The sequence below is a fragment of the Mastigoproctus giganteus genome, chromosome 2 (genome assembly GCF_048544385.1).
Source record: "Mastigoproctus giganteus isolate SK-2022 chromosome 2, ASM4854438v1, whole genome shotgun sequence".
In the NCBI taxonomy this organism is placed as follows: Eukaryota; Metazoa; Arthropoda; class Arachnida; order Uropygi; family Thelyphonidae; genus Mastigoproctus; species Mastigoproctus giganteus.
In genome coordinates this window covers 107,562,717-107,579,446 of record NC_143576.1, presented here as the reverse complement: position 1 = coordinate 107,579,446, position 16,730 = coordinate 107,562,717, and the positions used below count along the sequence as shown (strand labels likewise).

At 37.8% G+C, this 16,730-nt stretch overlaps 1 protein-coding gene across 2 annotated transcripts in view; it reads right to left on the bottom strand.

Moving 5' to 3' along the window:
- tst (superkiller complex helicase subunit twister) overlaps window positions 1-16,333 on the bottom strand; it is a 522,759-nt gene extending 506,426 nt beyond the window's left edge. Inside the window, exons 1-2 of one of the 2 annotated variants that reach the window (XM_090389516.1) lie at window positions 15,971-16,333; window positions 4,224-4,334 (exon numbers count right to left, since the gene is read on the bottom strand). In XM_090389516.1, coding sequence (XP_090245642.1) covers window positions 4,224-4,334 — 111 coding nt within the window. In that variant the 5' untranslated portion in view covers window positions 15,971-16,333. Of the gene's footprint in view, window positions 1-3,427; window positions 3,507-4,223; window positions 4,335-15,970 lie in introns of those variants that run through there. The other variant, XM_090389517.1, reaches the window with a different exon arrangement.
- Window positions 16,334-16,730: the final 397 nt, after the last annotated feature.

Here is a 16,730-nt window from a genome sequence, read left to right as displayed (position 1 = left end):
CGATACACAGGTTGGTTGGTAGGGTTGTTAATGACAGTAAGGACGGTATGCTACTGCAAGAGGATCTGAAAAAGTTGAATAGATGGGCTAAGAAGTGGCAATTGAAATTTAACATTGACAAATACAAAGTGCTGCATATGGGTAGCAATAACCCAAGAGTAACAGACCAATTATGCAGTACTACACTCAGGGTAGTGGAGAATGAAAAAGATCTCGGGGTAACTGTGCAGTCAGATATGAAGTTTTCTGAGCAGTGCAAACAGGCTGCAAGAGTAGCTCATGGTCAGTGATATACAAGAATTTTTCTAGCAGGGATAGGGTTGTGATCATCGCCTTGTATAAGGCAATGGTCAAGTCACACACACTGAGTACTGCATACAGTTTTTATGATATAAGATATGATGTGTTCAGTGATGGCAATGATAAGATAAGAATGAATAATCTTATCATCAAAAGATGACTTGTGGGCTATATTTCATCCAATGTGCTTTGGAAATTTTCCATTTTGTTTGAGTTTCAGGTGATATGGAGAAGAATGTCTGAATTACACAAATTACCAGATAATTAGTATTAGTAACGGCCGCATGGTGCAAGAAAGCCTATGGCTTATGCTGCACCAGCCAAATAATGATCACTATTGAGAGGATCGTCAAAGATTATTCATTCTGTACTTGGATAGAGGATGGGAGAGCAAATAGAGTGGTCAACTGCAACTGTCAATCCTGTGGGGAGACAGATATAAGTTGGTGAACTAGTATTCAGTGAACCGGGTAGCTGCACACATTTTATGCTGTATTCCCAGAGGATTTTTGAAATCTGGCCTGACAACATGCCCGGATAGGAGGGAATGCAGGCGGTAGGCAAATTGTCATGCACTGATGACGGTCTCGGGTGGATTGCAAGCTCCTGCACTTGCAATAAGCACTTGTCTAAAATGTGGCTTGGATAACCATAATTGACCAAGTCCATTCTCACTCTGGAAATCTCAGTATGCCTAGTTATTATATATATAGATGTATCTGTCAATTAGCATTTCTATAAACTGTCCTCATTCATCTGCTATTGGAGAACCCCTTTATGGATGGTGCCCACTGAAGTCTCCCAATAAACAGAAAGGAGACTGCAATGGCAGCACCAGATCTTCAAGTTCCTGGATGGTACAGGAATGACTGGGTGGAACATAGATTGAGACTAGTGTTAAAGCAACACCAATCACTATGCATGGAGCTATGGCCTCTAAAATGGTTTGTTGTGAAACAAATTTGGATGGATCTACAAGGATTGCCATATCACCATAGGCAGAGGAAACTAAATTTCTGTCTTTCCAATACAATTGTGCAATTTTTGATCTTAGGAGTCACCTGAGGAGTTAAGTTAGTTTCTTGAAAGCAAAAATACAGGGTCATAATGGGAAATTTTAAGTTATAGAGACCATCAGTATTACTGCAAAAGTCTCTGCAATTCCACCATATGATGTTTTGAGTGTCATATTCCTCTTTCAAAACTAAGGCTATTCAGTTTTGAAAGAGGTGGATGATTCTGTCTGTTTTTGTGAACAGGTTGCTTGTAATGGTCACATTTGTCCTTTCCTTTTCTGGGGAAGTTAGGTGTCCTGATTCTTTTCAATCTTCTAGATCCACATTTTGATTAATAGGACATCCAGTCTCATCATCTTATGCACAAAAATAAAGTGCCATTTTGTCCTCTTTTGCAGTCTCAGTATACATGTTACATGGATTCTGCCTAATTTCAATAGCATTTGGTCTCTGTGACTTCTTTCACTCATAAGTATTAGTAAGGACAAATGATACAAAAAAGGAAGAAACTTACACAGAATCAGGAAAGAAAAGGGGCAAAAAAATCAGTTTGCCTGAATCTAGTTCTTCCTTGAATTTATTCAGACTACCCACTTCCACACCAGATAGAAGCCTGTTCCAACAATCAACTACCCCACTGGCTGAATACACACTTCCACATATTTATCCTGTAATCATTCTTTCACATTTGAATTTATACCCCTTGTGTGTGATGTCTGGGGAAGTGGAAGGATGCAATCAGCACTGAGCCTATTCAATCCGTTCAAACCCTTAAACACATCAATCAGATCTCCCTTGCAGGTTATATTTTTGATTTTTTTTTCCCCAACTGTCCTCAAATCATGAAAATTAGAATAGGCCGGATGATTAACTTTACAATTATGGCATTGTGGACATGTTGCAGTATATACTGCTTGCGAACAGTTCTTTGTATCTGCAGTGTGGACATGTTGCATCACCTCTAAATGTGGTCTGGGAATGTCCAAATTTTTGGTAGGCAGGGGCAGTGCTGCTGGAGTAACTAGGAGGGATTCAAGTTAATGTGTTAGTTGAACAAGAAAAAAAAAAGTTAACTTTCCTTTCTGAAAGGAAAACTAAACTTTCTTTTGCTTAAGGGTAATAAAACAGTATATTTTTAATGAAAACTGAAGAAAGATTAGAAAAATTAAATATAAACTAACTTTAGGAAGAATGCTTTTGAAATTGCACTAGCAATTTCAAAATCACTTAATCACTAAAATGCTTGCCTTCTAGACCTTATGGACATCCCTTATGTGTGCATGTTTAACTACTACGTCTTGTCACTCTTTCCAGCACGCAACTACTCGCTGTACAGGCAGGACTATGATTGTTGACTTAATTCAAGTTTTGAATGGAAGGAACCATCATAGCAATCATTATTTAACTGTTCTTCACTGCACTAAATTTGAAAGAACATTTTGGAATGCACACACAGGAAGACATGTTCTTGCCAAAACTCCCCTTTCTCCTCTGCAGCAAGCACTTTCAAAAGGTATCCGTGCACATGCACAACTCTGTTGAAGTAAACACTATTGAAATGCTAAGTCTTTTGTTTCTTTTGTTTATCAAGAACACTTGTGGTTCCTCATTAAACGGTGAGGGGGAAGACAATATTCTTTTTTATATAATAATTTTTCTGGGAATTCCTGTATGGCTGGCAGTTAGTTTTGCTAATTTTAGTTTAAATTTCCAAACCCAGAAATGTATTAACTGCAGAAGGAGAAAGAAAATCTAGACAAACATCTTTTCAGTAATGCTTTCCAAAATATTCTTTAAAATCCCATGTAGTGTAGCATAAAATGAGTTTAATTATTGCATTAACCACACTGCCTTCAAATTTTGTATAAATGGTTGACAAAGGATGCAGGCAAAAACCTGGAAGTAACCTGTGCTGTGTATATATTTTTGTTTTATGCAACTTTTTTTTTATTATTATTTTTCAGCTCTATATGAGAAACACCTGTGTTTTACCAAGTTTGTATATCAACTAATTTCCTGCAATAAACAATTTCCTGACTTTGCAGTACATTCATTACCTGACAAAAGGCTCTTTCATACAGCTGAGAATGATAACTGGCTGTTTAACTTATTGTTTTCTTTGGAACAATACTGGCATCCATAGGTACTATATCCATTTCTCCTACTTCTCCCAGTTGAAATATTTCCATCTCCTTTTGTTTATCAAGAACACTTGTGGTTCCTCATTAAACGGTGAGGGGGAAGACAATATTCATCTTTATATAATAATTTTTCTGGGAATTCCTGTATGGCTGGCAGTTAGTTTTGCTAATTTTAGTTTAAATTCCCAAACCCAGAAATGTATTAACTGCAGAAGGAGAAAGAAAATCTAGACAGACATCTTTTCAGTAATGCTTTCCAAAATATTCTTTAAAATCCCATGTAGTGTAGCATAAAATGAGTTTAATTATTGCATTAATCACACTGCCTTCAAATTTTGTATAAATGGTTGACAAAGGATGCTGTTGTTATTGTTATTTTGGGTTTTAGGAGCATTAGCAACTAAGGCCATATTGCTCCGGGGATATGCGGTGGTAATTCCCTGACCTTTCCACATCCTCCGTATTTGGTGGTCACGGGCTCGAACCCCGGTCTAATCAAGAAGTGTGTGCAACGCACTGCCACTCCTGCCCACCTGTCTACGGAGGCGCCTTGACAAAGGATGCAGGCAAAAACCTGGAAGTAACCTGTGCTATGTATATATTTTTGTTTTATGCAACTTTTTTTATTATTATTATTTTTCAGCTCTATATGAGAAACACCTGTGTTTTGCCAAGTTTGTATATCAACTAATTTCCTGCAATAAACAATTTCCTGACAAAAGGCTCTTTCATACAGCTGAGAATGATAACTAGCTGTTTAACTTACTGTTTTCTTTGGAACAATACTGGCATCCATAGGTACTATATCCATTTCTCCTACTTCTCCCAGTTGAAATATTTCCATCTCCTTTGGCAGAAGATCATCAAAGATTTCCATCTAAAAAGTAATTGGAATCAAAAATAAGCAGCTGACATATATTTTTAGGACAAAATTATCCAACACACTTGTATCAAAATAAAGACAAGTTATAAAACTGCAATGGCAAACTAATAACACTGAAGAAATGATTCTGTGCCAAAACAATATAATGCAATCTAAACTAATATTATGGGAATGGCTAACATAGTTTCAATTATTATTTGTTTTTATTCCATCAATCAGCTTCCTATTTACAAGAAACAATAAGTGATTTGAATTATTCAAATCACTTATAGTTTCAAGCTTATTGTTTCAATATTATCATTCATATTTTTCATTCATTCATATTACCATTACATGCAAAATTCAAAAATGGAATAGAAGGTGAATATTTAAGGGGAGGGGGAGAAGAAACATAAGTGACAAAAAATCTGTCCATTTTTTTTTTTTTTTTTGGCTTTTGAGAAACTTATCCCTGATGCACTACCAAGAACAAATAAAATCAATTAATGGAAAAGGCTAAGGGCTCACACAAGCTTCTTACTTTTATATCAGCACTGACAAAATGATGCAAGGAAACATGTTTATAAAGCACCAGCCAAAAGAAAAATACTTTATCATCAACCAGCATCATAACAAGAAAAAGTGGGCCCCAATGCAAAGTTTAGTGTGGGCCCCCAACTAAAAATATTTGTTTGGGTAAAAATGCAAAATCCGTAAAATCAAATCCTCAAAAATTGCCATGAAGGCAGTAACTATGCTAATAACATTTCAACTTTATTCACTGGAGAGGGACCACTTGAGGTAGCAGGTCCAAAAGCACTGCATTGGCATAGTTACGCCAATGTCATCAGCCCATCATCCCTTATAATAATTTCAATTTTAATTAATATTCCCTCCCCGTGTGTGTGTGTGTGTGTGTGTGTGTGTGTGTGTGTGTGTGTGTGTGTGTGTGTGTGTGTGTGTGTGTGTGTGTGTGTGTGTCTAAGGAAAAGTAAATATGCCATCAGAATTTAGTTTATTCAACTTTCCATTCTTGTAGCTCTTCCTCTGCACTCTTTGCAAAAGATCTGTCATTCCTAAAATGAGGTTTCCAAACCTACATGTAGCAGTCCAAACCTGCATGTATTTTATACAATAGGATAATCACCTATTTCCTGCTGGCAAAGTCCCTGTATATCATTGGCATAAAGCTGTTCCAACAGCCTGTCTTCACTGCTCAGAGAAACATGATGTTAAACCATACAACTACCCCTACATCTTTTTTCTTATCAACTACCTTAAGTATGGTGCTAGTGAAACATTATGTTATTGTAGAATCACTGCTCAAATGCTACCCTGCATTTATCTACACCGAAGTGTAATTGTCATTTTTTGGCTCCCCTTGTCTAGTTTACCAAAATATTTTGCCGATTGTATCAAAGGCAAATTTACACATCAATATCATTACTCAACATCAAATACAGTCAAGGGGCCAAACAACCCCATTCTCAACATTAGTCAAATTATTCTTTGCATCTGATTCCTTTGACAACTTCATAATAGGTAATCAAATTTGTAGGTATGATATTCTCCCCCCCCAAAAAAAACCAATGCTGTGATTGACTTAGAGCAGCAATGGTGAATCAATATAAAGCATATTATAAGTGGAATGCAACCACCCATAAATGGTTTTTATAATACAAAAAGTACTTTTTATTTGAAGACAAGTTTATTTTATACTCTGTCAGCCACATGCAGCAGTGAAAACTATACCTGTAACTGTGCACAAAATTCATTGAAACTTTGAAGTACTGTTACCTTTCATGATAATCCTTTAAAAGTTATCCAGCCTTTCTGCTTCCATAACAAAAGGGGGTTTTATTCTAACAATCTCAATCCCTCAATGCTTTTAGTCAGTCCCGCCCCCATTGCACAAAAATTGTTTTATTTTTAGTTTCAGTTACTTTTGGAATACAGGCCAGAAAATGTTAACTGTCATTGCCTTGTAACAAATGTGGTAGAAGTGTACAGATAGTACTATTGGTTTTAATTATTCAACTAAAAGTACAGGAATGCCTCGCATAGCGCGGTTAATTCGTGGCAAAAAAATACTGCGCTATGTGGAACCCGCGCTGATCAAGGTATTATTAGTATGTATTTTAATGTAATGCATTCCGACAATTTGATTATATGGGTCGAGTTGCAAAAATATACACACACAAAATTCTTGCAAAAAAAAAAAAAACTAAAATGATAAAAATGAAGAATACTAGTAAATACAATACAGATGATTTTTATTACAGTATGTACATACCAAAAGAATATAAGTGAAGTATATACTGTATTTTTATTTTGAAAAAGAACTAATCAAGCTTAGTTTGCACAGTTTTTTCCTTCTTTTTATCTGCATACATCTCTTTAAAACATCAAATGTCATTTTGCAACGCCTGCCTTACTTTCATACCTCGTTCGATGCTTGGATCTATAAGAATGCTCGGCGTCATTACTTTTCTTCTTTCCACTCATATTTGCGTATAAAGATGTAACATTTTTAAAAAATAATCTTTAATAAAAATACAAAGTGAAAAATATTTGTACAGCTTACGCACAATCAACAACCTCACTGCTCGGAATCTAGAGTGTTTACCAACCTATCTAAGCTAGCAGAGTCCGTATATAATGGAAGTTGTGACAACAGTCAGCAGGGCCTTGAATCCATAACACACTGACATTTTAATAGATACATACATATCAAATGTATTGGTGCGTAACAGTTAATTTTTTTTCAATTTGTAAACCGCACTATAACAAAACCAGCGCTGTTCGAAACTGCACTACGCGAGATATTCCTGCATTGCACAAGAATAGAGCAGCAGTTCTGTGGAAGTTTGTGAGATATAATCTGGTTAGCTGGGGATGGCTGAGAGCAATGTCTTCTCCATTAGTTTCAAGGATAGTAAGGAGATTGGTGCGAATTGTTTAAATCCCTCCAGAATTAGCATAATTAGTAGCATAAACTGGCCTGACCATTTTTTAAACTAGCTCAATGTTTTAATCTAGTTTCAAAATGAAAGTCTGAAAACGAAAATGAAAAATGTGAGCAACCCCCAGACAAAACTTTCTTTTGCTTGAATAATCCAGCGCAAAAAGAGAGAAAAGTACCTCAATTCCTTAAAAATGGATTCTAATACAGCGTAATGGTAAATTAACAGGAGAGACTGCTTCTACAGTCATAGAATACATTTAAGTAGAAAGGGTGCAAGAGTGTTTGCTGATGCTATCGAGGCAGCGTTAGGATGGTTGAAAAACTACTAGCTTGGGGGGGATTCACAGACTAAAATGTCAAAGGTAGCTGCAGGCAGAGGTGAAGGCGATTCTTGCTGTTTGTTTGTTTGTTATTTGGTTTTTACGAGCATTAGCAACTAAGGCCATATTGCTCTGGAGATATGTGGTGGTCATTCCCTAACCTTTCCACATCCTTCGTATTTGTGGTCACGGGACTGAACCCCGGTCTAATCAAAAAGTGTGTGCTACGTACTGTTGTTGCTCCTAAACTCGGCGCCTCCATATGGAGGCGTCGAGTTTCTTGCACTACTTCTGTTAGAATCAGCAGTGGCAGCCTCAGAGTGGGAGGTGCTGGGGGTTTCAAGGATTGATGGCAGTCATCATGAAACAAATAAATACATAGGATGTGTTAGGATAACTAAGAATAAGAATAGGTGCATGTATACTTGCATGTAATAATATTAAGAGTAGGAGACCGGCAGAATTACTTAACAAGTACAGGTCACTGTTGAACAAAAGCCAAGAATTAGGGTTGAATTTGAAAGTGTCTGCAATTCTGCCCAGACACGATAGGAGGGAGTATATGATGAGAGCCTTGTCGATCAATTCGGCCCTGGAAAGATTGTGCAAGGCTCAAGGGGTAGAATTTTTTTCAGCCTGGACTGTACTTGTTAACAGGAGAGATTGCTTCTACAGGGATGGGATACACTTAAATAGAAAGGGTGCAAGAATATTTGCTGATGCTATCGAGGCAGTGTTAGGTGGGTCGGAAAACTGCTAGCTTGGGGGGGAGACAAAGACCAATAGACTGACAGTAGCCACTGGCAGAGGTGAAAGAGATTCTTGCACTGTTTCTATTAAAATGAGCAGAAGCCTGAAAAACAAGATGCATGGTATTTCAGAGACTGCTGGAAGCCATTGCGGTACAAGTAAACACATGGGTTGTGTTAGGGTAGCTAAGAATAGAAACAGGTGCAGGTATACTTGCGTGTACACCAATGCTAGGAGTTTAGTAAATAAATTTGATGAATTTGAGGTATTGCTCAAAACATCAAAGGCAGATATTGTTGGGATATCAGAGACGTGGTGTCACACAGATATAAGGGATGCAGAACTGCAATTTGGGGAGTACAACATCTACAGAAAGGATAGACAGGATAGGAAGGGAGGAGGGGTTATGCTATTAGTTAAGAAACACATGAAAACCAAGGAAGTGAAGCCAGTCGACATCGCTGGACAGTGCAGTGTTGAGTCAGTTTGGTGTGACATAAGCATTGGGAGATAAAAATTGAGAGTAGGAGTGTGCTATAGGCCTAATGACTCTGATGAGTATAATAAGAAACTGTACAGGGAAATAGAGTGGGCCAGTAAATCAGAGAGTCTTATAATGGGAGATTTTAATTTCCCAGATATTGACTGGAATTTGGGGGCTGGTTACTCACACACGAGCAGGGCTTTTGTGGATTTATTGGATGATTGTTTTCTACATCAGCATATTCGGGAGGCAACTAGAGGGAGTAATACTCTTGATTTGATTATCAGCAGTGATCCTTCATGCATTAAGAATCTGCAGATAAATGAACCACTAGGTGGCAGTGATCACAGTGTGCTGAAGTGGTATTTACTCAGAGGTAACTACCATTAGGGGTAAAGGGAAGGGTTATTGCTTCCGTAAAGGCGACTACGATGGACTGAGACAGTATTTAAATTCTATACAGTGGGACCAACTGATGATGTTACCAACAGCAAATTCAAAATGGGAAGCATTCAAAGAACTTATCTTGGAAGCTACTAGGCTTTACATACCAACTGAGAAATATTGTTCAAGGTTCAGGCCAAAATGGATGTCAGATGAACTAATGAGGCATATGGCAGAGAAGAAAAATGCATGGGATACTTACAAATTAACACATGACACAGAAGCCTATGATAGATACAAGTTGATATGCAACTAAGTTACAAAGGAGGTTGGGAAGGCGAAGGCAGATTACAAGAAATCCTTGGCAAGGGATGCAAAGAAAACCAGCAAAGAGTTCTTTACTTATGTAAAAACTCTAGAAGGAAGGGGATGAATCAGATTGGTCCACTTGATATTGATGGGTCAACTGTTGATGATCCTGCTCAGGTAGCTAACAAACTAAATGAATATTTTGCATCGACATTCACACATGAGGAGTTATTCAGCGAGGGGAATGCCAGAGGTGTATTCAACTCTAGCAGTAAGCTACAGAATCTTGAAATAACTGGGAGTAAAGTGGAAGAGAAACTGTTGAAGATAAACACAAGAAAGGCACCCGGGGTGGATGGGATCTATCCAGTTATATTTATTAAAGGAGGCAGCAAAGGAAGTAAGCAAACCCTTAAGCCATAATTATGAGAGCTTCCTTGGACTCAGGGGAGGTACCCATAGACTGGAAATGTGCAAATGTGACCCCAATTCACAAAGGAGGATCAAAGGCTGACACAAGTAATTATAGACCTGTGAGCTTAACTTCTGTTCCAGGAAAATTAATGGAGGCACTGGTTAAAGAAGTACTGCAGGATCATTTAGACAAGACTTCAGTTATAGCTCAGACACAGCATGGTTTTGTTAAGGGGAAGTTTTGCCTGACCAATTTGATTGGATACTATGATGCAGTCACAAAAGAACTGGATGCAGGGAATAACTTTGATATTATATACTTGGATCTTAGAAAGGCTTTTGATACTGTTGCACATGGAAGACTGCTACACAAATTGGAGCAGTGTGAGATTGGAGGCAAATTGCTGCTATGGATAAAGGGGTGGTTGAGGGGGAGAAGACAGAGAGTGGTAATCAATGGACACTGCTCATCGTGGCCTAATGTTATTAGTGGAGTCCCTCAGGGCTCAGTGTTGGATCCATTATTGTTTTCTGTATTTATAAATGATATTGATGATGGTATATCAAGCTTAATGTCCAAGTTTGCAGACGATACAAAGATTGGCAGGGTTGTCAAGGACACTACTGACACTATGCTGCTACAACAGGATCTGGAAAGGTTGAGCAGATGGGCTGAGAGGTGGCAAAGAGGTGAAGTTTAACATTGACAAATGTAAAGTACTACACATGGGAAACAGCAACCCCAGAGCAACGTATCAACTCTGTGGTACTACACTGACAGTGGTAGAGAATGAAAGGGACTTGGGGGTTGTTGTGCAGGCAGATATGGAGTTCTCTGAGCAGTGCAGACGGGCTGCAAGAGTAGTTCATGGAGTATTGTCAATGATATACAGGAATTTTTCCAGCAGGGATAAGGAGGTGATTATTCCATTGTATAAGGCAATGGTCAGACCACACCTAGAGCTGTATACAGGTCTGGAGGCCTCATTTCAAGAAGGATGTAGAGCTGCTGGAACGAGTACAGAGAAGGGCAACAAGATTAGTGAATGGAACAAAGGGGTGCTCTTACGAAGAAAGGCTTAAGTTTTGCAAATTACAGTGTCTGGAGACTAGGCAACAGCGAGGTGATCTGATAGAGGCGTATAAAGCCTTGAATGGTTTGAGCATGCTCAATGCTGATGGGATTCTTCCTCTAGCTCAGAAAAATCACCTGAGAGGGCATAAATTCAAATTGAGGAAAGACAGATGTAGGATAGACGTGCGGAAATTTGCCTTTAGCCAGCGGGTGGTTGGTTGGTGGAACAGACTTCCATCCCTTGTAGTGGAGGTTGATAGCCTAAATAAGTTTAAGGCTCAGCTGGACAGGTATTTCGAACGAACAGAGGGGTGAAGTGGAAGTGGTTATTTTTTATTTATTTATTTTACTTTATTTTTTTTTTTTTTTGGCTGATGCTGCATAAGCTTGCTTTCTTGCATCAAATGCCTCTACTAATGCTAATGTAGACCAATGTTAGAAGTATAATAAATAAATTTGATGAATTTCAAGTGTTAGTCAGGGCATTGAAGATGGATATCGTTGGGATATCAGATACATGGTGTCACACAGAAATTAGGAATGCAGAATTGAAATTTGGGGATTATGCTGTTAATTAAGAAAAACATAAAATTAAACAAAGTGGATCCAGTTGATATAGATGGACAGTGCAATGATGTATCAGTTTGGTATGACATAAGCACTGGGAAAGCAAAAATAAGAGTAGGAGTATGTTATAGGCCTAATGACTCAAATTGGTGCAATGAACAATTGTACAGAGAAATAGAGTGGGCTAGTAATTCAGAATGTCTTATAATGGAAGATTTTAACTTCCCAGATATTGACTGGAACTTGTGGATTGGTCACTCGCAAACTAGCAAGTGAATTATTGCAGAAGCATGTTCGAGAGGCAACAAGAGAGGGTAATACTCTTGATCTGGTTATCAGCAGTGATCATTCATGTATTAAGAATTTGCAAATAAAGGAACCACTAGGTGGCACTGATGACAGTGTACTGATGTGGGATTTACTTAAAGATATAATTACCATCAGGGATAATGGAAAGGGTTTTTCCTTCCATAAAGGTGACTACAGTGGTCTCAGACAATTTTTATATTCTGTACAGTGGAACCAACTGATGATGTTACCAACAGCAAATTCTACGTGGGAAACATTCAAGGAATTAATCGTGTAAGTTACTAGACTTTTCATACCTATTAAGAAATACTATTCAAGGTTTAGGCCTAAATGGTTGTCAAATGAACTAATGAGACTCGTGGCAGAGAAGAAAAATGCATGAGATGCATATAAATTATCAGGCGAAACATAAGCCTATAGCAGATATAAGCTAGTCTGTAATCAAGTCACAAAGGAGGTTAAGTAGATTACAAGAAATCTTTGGCAAAGGAGTGTAAGAAGAAAAACAGCAAAGAGTTCTTTATTTATATGAACTCTAAAAGGAAGGAGATGAATCAGATTGGTCCACTTGATATCGATGGTTCGACTGTTGATGATCTTGCTCAGATAGCAAACAAACTGAATGATTATCTTGCATCTACATTCACACATTAGGAGTTATTAAGGAAGGAAAATGACAGAAGTTTATCAAATTGTAACAGGGTGTTTAATGATTTTGTAATAACTGAGAGCAAAGTGGAGGAGAAATTGTTGAAGTTAAACATAAGAAAGACACCTGGGGTGGATGGCACTATCCAGTTACATTAAAGGAGGTGACAAAGGAACTAAGCAAACCCTTAGCCATAATTATGAGAGCATCCTTGGACTCAGGGGAAGTCCCCCCGGGACTGGAAATATGCATATATATATCCCCAATTCACAAACAGGAATCGAAGGGTGAGACGAGTAATTACAGACCAGTTAGTTTAACTTCTATTCCCGGTAAAATAATGGAGTCACTAGTTAAAGATGCATTGCAGGATCATCTAGACAAGACTGCAGCAATAATTCAGATACAGCATGGGTTTGTTAAGGGAAAGTCTTGTCTGACAAATCTGATTGAATACTATGATGTGGTTACAAAGAAACACTGACAAGGAGAAAAATAAGTATACTGAGTTATGCAACGCCATCAAAAAGAGACTCAGAAAGGCCAATGCAACCATAGTTTTTCTGCATAAGAAAGGAGATAAATCAGAAATTGGAAATTATAGACCAATTAGCTTGTTATCCCACATCTACAAGTTGTTCACAAGGGTCATTAATAACAGATTACAAAGAATACTTAATGAGAATCAACCAAAAGAGCAAGCTGGCTTTAGGACAGGATTCGCAACAATGGATCACCTTCACATAATGTCACACTAATGGAGAAAGCAAATGAATATAAAACACCATTATGCCTGGCATTTGTGGATTATGAAAAGGCATTTGACTCCATACAGCATAAGGCAATGTTTTGGGCACTGGAAAGACAAGGCATAGATACCCAATGTATTATGATTTTGAAGAAAATATATGAGAACACTACCTCCTTTATTAGACTAGACAAATACAGTAGGTAATTTAAAATTCAGAAAGGAGTTCAACAAGGAGACACAATATCTCCAAAGTTGTTTACTGCTGCCCTTGAGGAAGCTTTCAGAAGATTAGACTGGTTGCAGAAAGGAGTTAATGTGAATGGAAAGTACCTATGGCATTTACAATTTGCAGATGACATTGTGGTCATAAGCCACGATACCAAAGAATTAAGAGGAAAATCTTAATCAGTTTTGCAGAATTAGTAAGAATTTTGGACTAAAGATGAATATGGCTAAAACAAAAGTAATGATGAACAAGTATACCATAGAAAGGGAAATAATGATTGAAGGAGCAGTGATTGAAAAGGTGGAGTCAAATAATGGAGTCATAATAATGATAAATGGCTAGAAGTCAAGAGAAGAATAAATTTTGGATGGAAAGAATTCAGGAAACATAGTCACATACAGAGGAGCAATATCCCAATTTGTCTGAAACGTAAAATAATGAACTACCCACCATGACTTATGGAAGTGAAACTTGGATATTCACCAAAAGAATGAAAGAAAAGCTGAAAACGACCCAGCGAAGAATAGAACAAATTATATTGAGAATCAGACTATTAGATAAGAGAAACACATGTATTAGGCAGCAAACTCAAGTGAAGGTCATTCTTATCAAAACTAAAGAACTAAAATGGTCTTGGGTAGGACATATATCTCGAAGACATGATGACAGATGGACTAATAGAATAACAGAATGGTACCCGAGACGAGCTAGAAGAAAACCTGGAAGACAATGACGGAGATGGACAGATGAAATTCATCAGTTTGTGGGAAGTAAATGGATGGCCATTGCACAAAACAGAAGGAACTGGAAAATTGCTCAAGAGGCCTTCATCCTGTAGTGGACTGATGATGATAATGACATGTAGTGTCGAAGTTTGCAGATAATACAAAGATTGGCAGCATTGTTAATGACAGTAATGGCAGTCTGCTACTGCAACAGGATTAGAAAATTTGGGCAGATGGGCTGAGAAGTGACAACTGCAGTTTAACATTGACAAATGCAAAATACTATATGGGTTGAAGTAACCCCAGAGGAACATACCAACTGTGTGGTACGATACTTAGGGTGGTAGAAAATGAAAAAGACCTGGGAATAATTGTGCATTCAGATATGAAGTTTTCTGAGCAATGCAGACAGGGTGCTAGAGCAGGTCATGGAGTTTTGTCAATGATATACAGAAATTTTGCTAGCAGGAAAAAGAAGGTGATTATAATGGTCAGGCCATGCCTTGAGCACTGCATACAGGTCTGGAAGCATCATTTTAGGAAGAATGTAGATTTGCTTGAACGTGTACAGAGAAGGGCAACAAGATTAGTGAGGGGAATGAAGGGATCCTCTTACCAAGAGAGGCTTAAGTTCTGCAATTTGCAGCAGCTGGAGACTAGGCACCTGCGAGGTGATCTGATTGAGGTGTACAAGGCCTTCAATGGGTTGAGCAAGCTGAATTCTGATGGGATTCTTCCACTTTCTCAGATTACAAACCTAAGGGGGCATAAATTCAAATTGAGGTAGGACAGTTGTAGAACAGATGTGTGAAAATTTGCCTTTAGCCAGTGGATGGTTAATTGCTGCCACAACAGATGGTCAATAACCTCCGAGGCTCACATCTGGTGAGTATGGGCTTGGCACACCCAGGGTCCTGAGCTGGATATCATTATTCTTCTCTTTCTTGGTTCTAGCTCTCTCTCTCTGGGTAACTCGGGAATTTTTTTTTTTTTTTGGCTGGTGCAGCATAAGCCTCAGGCTTCCTTGCACCATGTGGCTAAGTAGTAATAAAAAGTAGTAATAACTGCTACGACAAATGGAACAAACTTCCATCTGTCATTGTGTTAGTTGATAGCTTAAATAAATTCAAGGAGGAACTGAACAAACGTTTAGAGGGAATGGCTGTGATTTTTTTTTTTTTTTTTTTCTGGCTGATGCTACATAAGTTCATGTACTTGCTTTCTTGTAGTTCCAGAGGCTCGCATCTGATGAGTATGGACTTGGCACACCCAGTGTCCTGAGCTGGATAACATCATTCTTCTCTTTCTACTTTTGATTCTTTCTCGGGGTAACTCGGGAATTTTTTTTTTTTTTTTTTGGCTGGTGCAGCATAAGCCTCAGGCTTCCTTGCACCATACGGCTAATAATAATAATAATAATCACATGCCTCTATTACTATAACCACAGAGTGAAAAGATACCTTACTATTCTGTGCACAGACCTATATCTTCCAATCACTGTAAAGCAGTGGACGGAGTTATACCCGTCCAATCACCTGTTGTAGAAACTTTGTTCTTAAGATTATAAATCATTATAATCAAAGCAATCAAATATAAAATCATTTTTAATCCTGATTTATTAATTTTTCAAACATTTTTCATATATACGAATAAAATTACGTTAACTGAAGAACGTAAGTTCTTCAGTTATATATCAAAAGTATAAAATGTAATTTATACTTACTTTTGCCAATATTAAAAATATTATCGCAATGTTTACTACAGTCTAGGGGCCAATGCTATTATCACTCCAATCAATTGTATTTGCATACCCTTATAAAACACACTGACCACGTTTCTACAGTAAACCTAAGCTGTTGCATCACATTTTGTGCCGCGATGTCACAAAATGTGATTGCATCGGAGCACTTCAGCGACGACTTGTGACAGCATGCACAGAGTAGTAACTAATTTAATTTTTCGTCCGTCCAAAAGTGTACCTTCCTATTTAATCTGCAACTTTCAATAATTCATAATGAATTAAAAAAAACTGTTGTTTTTTTTGTAATCCTCCAGTAAAGCGTCACGGTCACGATTATCTCGCAAATCGCCGTCAGCTCCAACCTTCAACAGTTCCGACTCTCACCGAACTTGTAATTCTGACGGAGCAAGCGCGACGCTCTCTGAATTAAAAATAATGAAATATAAGAACTTTCAGTAATTTTTTATATAATTTTAATCTGTTTTCAGAAAGAATTTGGCAATTTTCTACATTTTCAGTATTTTTTGTATACTTTTAACGCATCACGGCCAGATCGCAAGTTACTATCAGCTCCGACTTGACTGAGCATGCGTGATACTTACTATATCTGCCAGTATAGTGACTATCTTACTACTCTGTGATATCATGTGCTGGGAATTGTTACAGACCACAGAGAAGTATGCTACTACTCTGTGATATCATGTGCTGGGAATTGTTACAGACCACATTGAAGTATGCTACT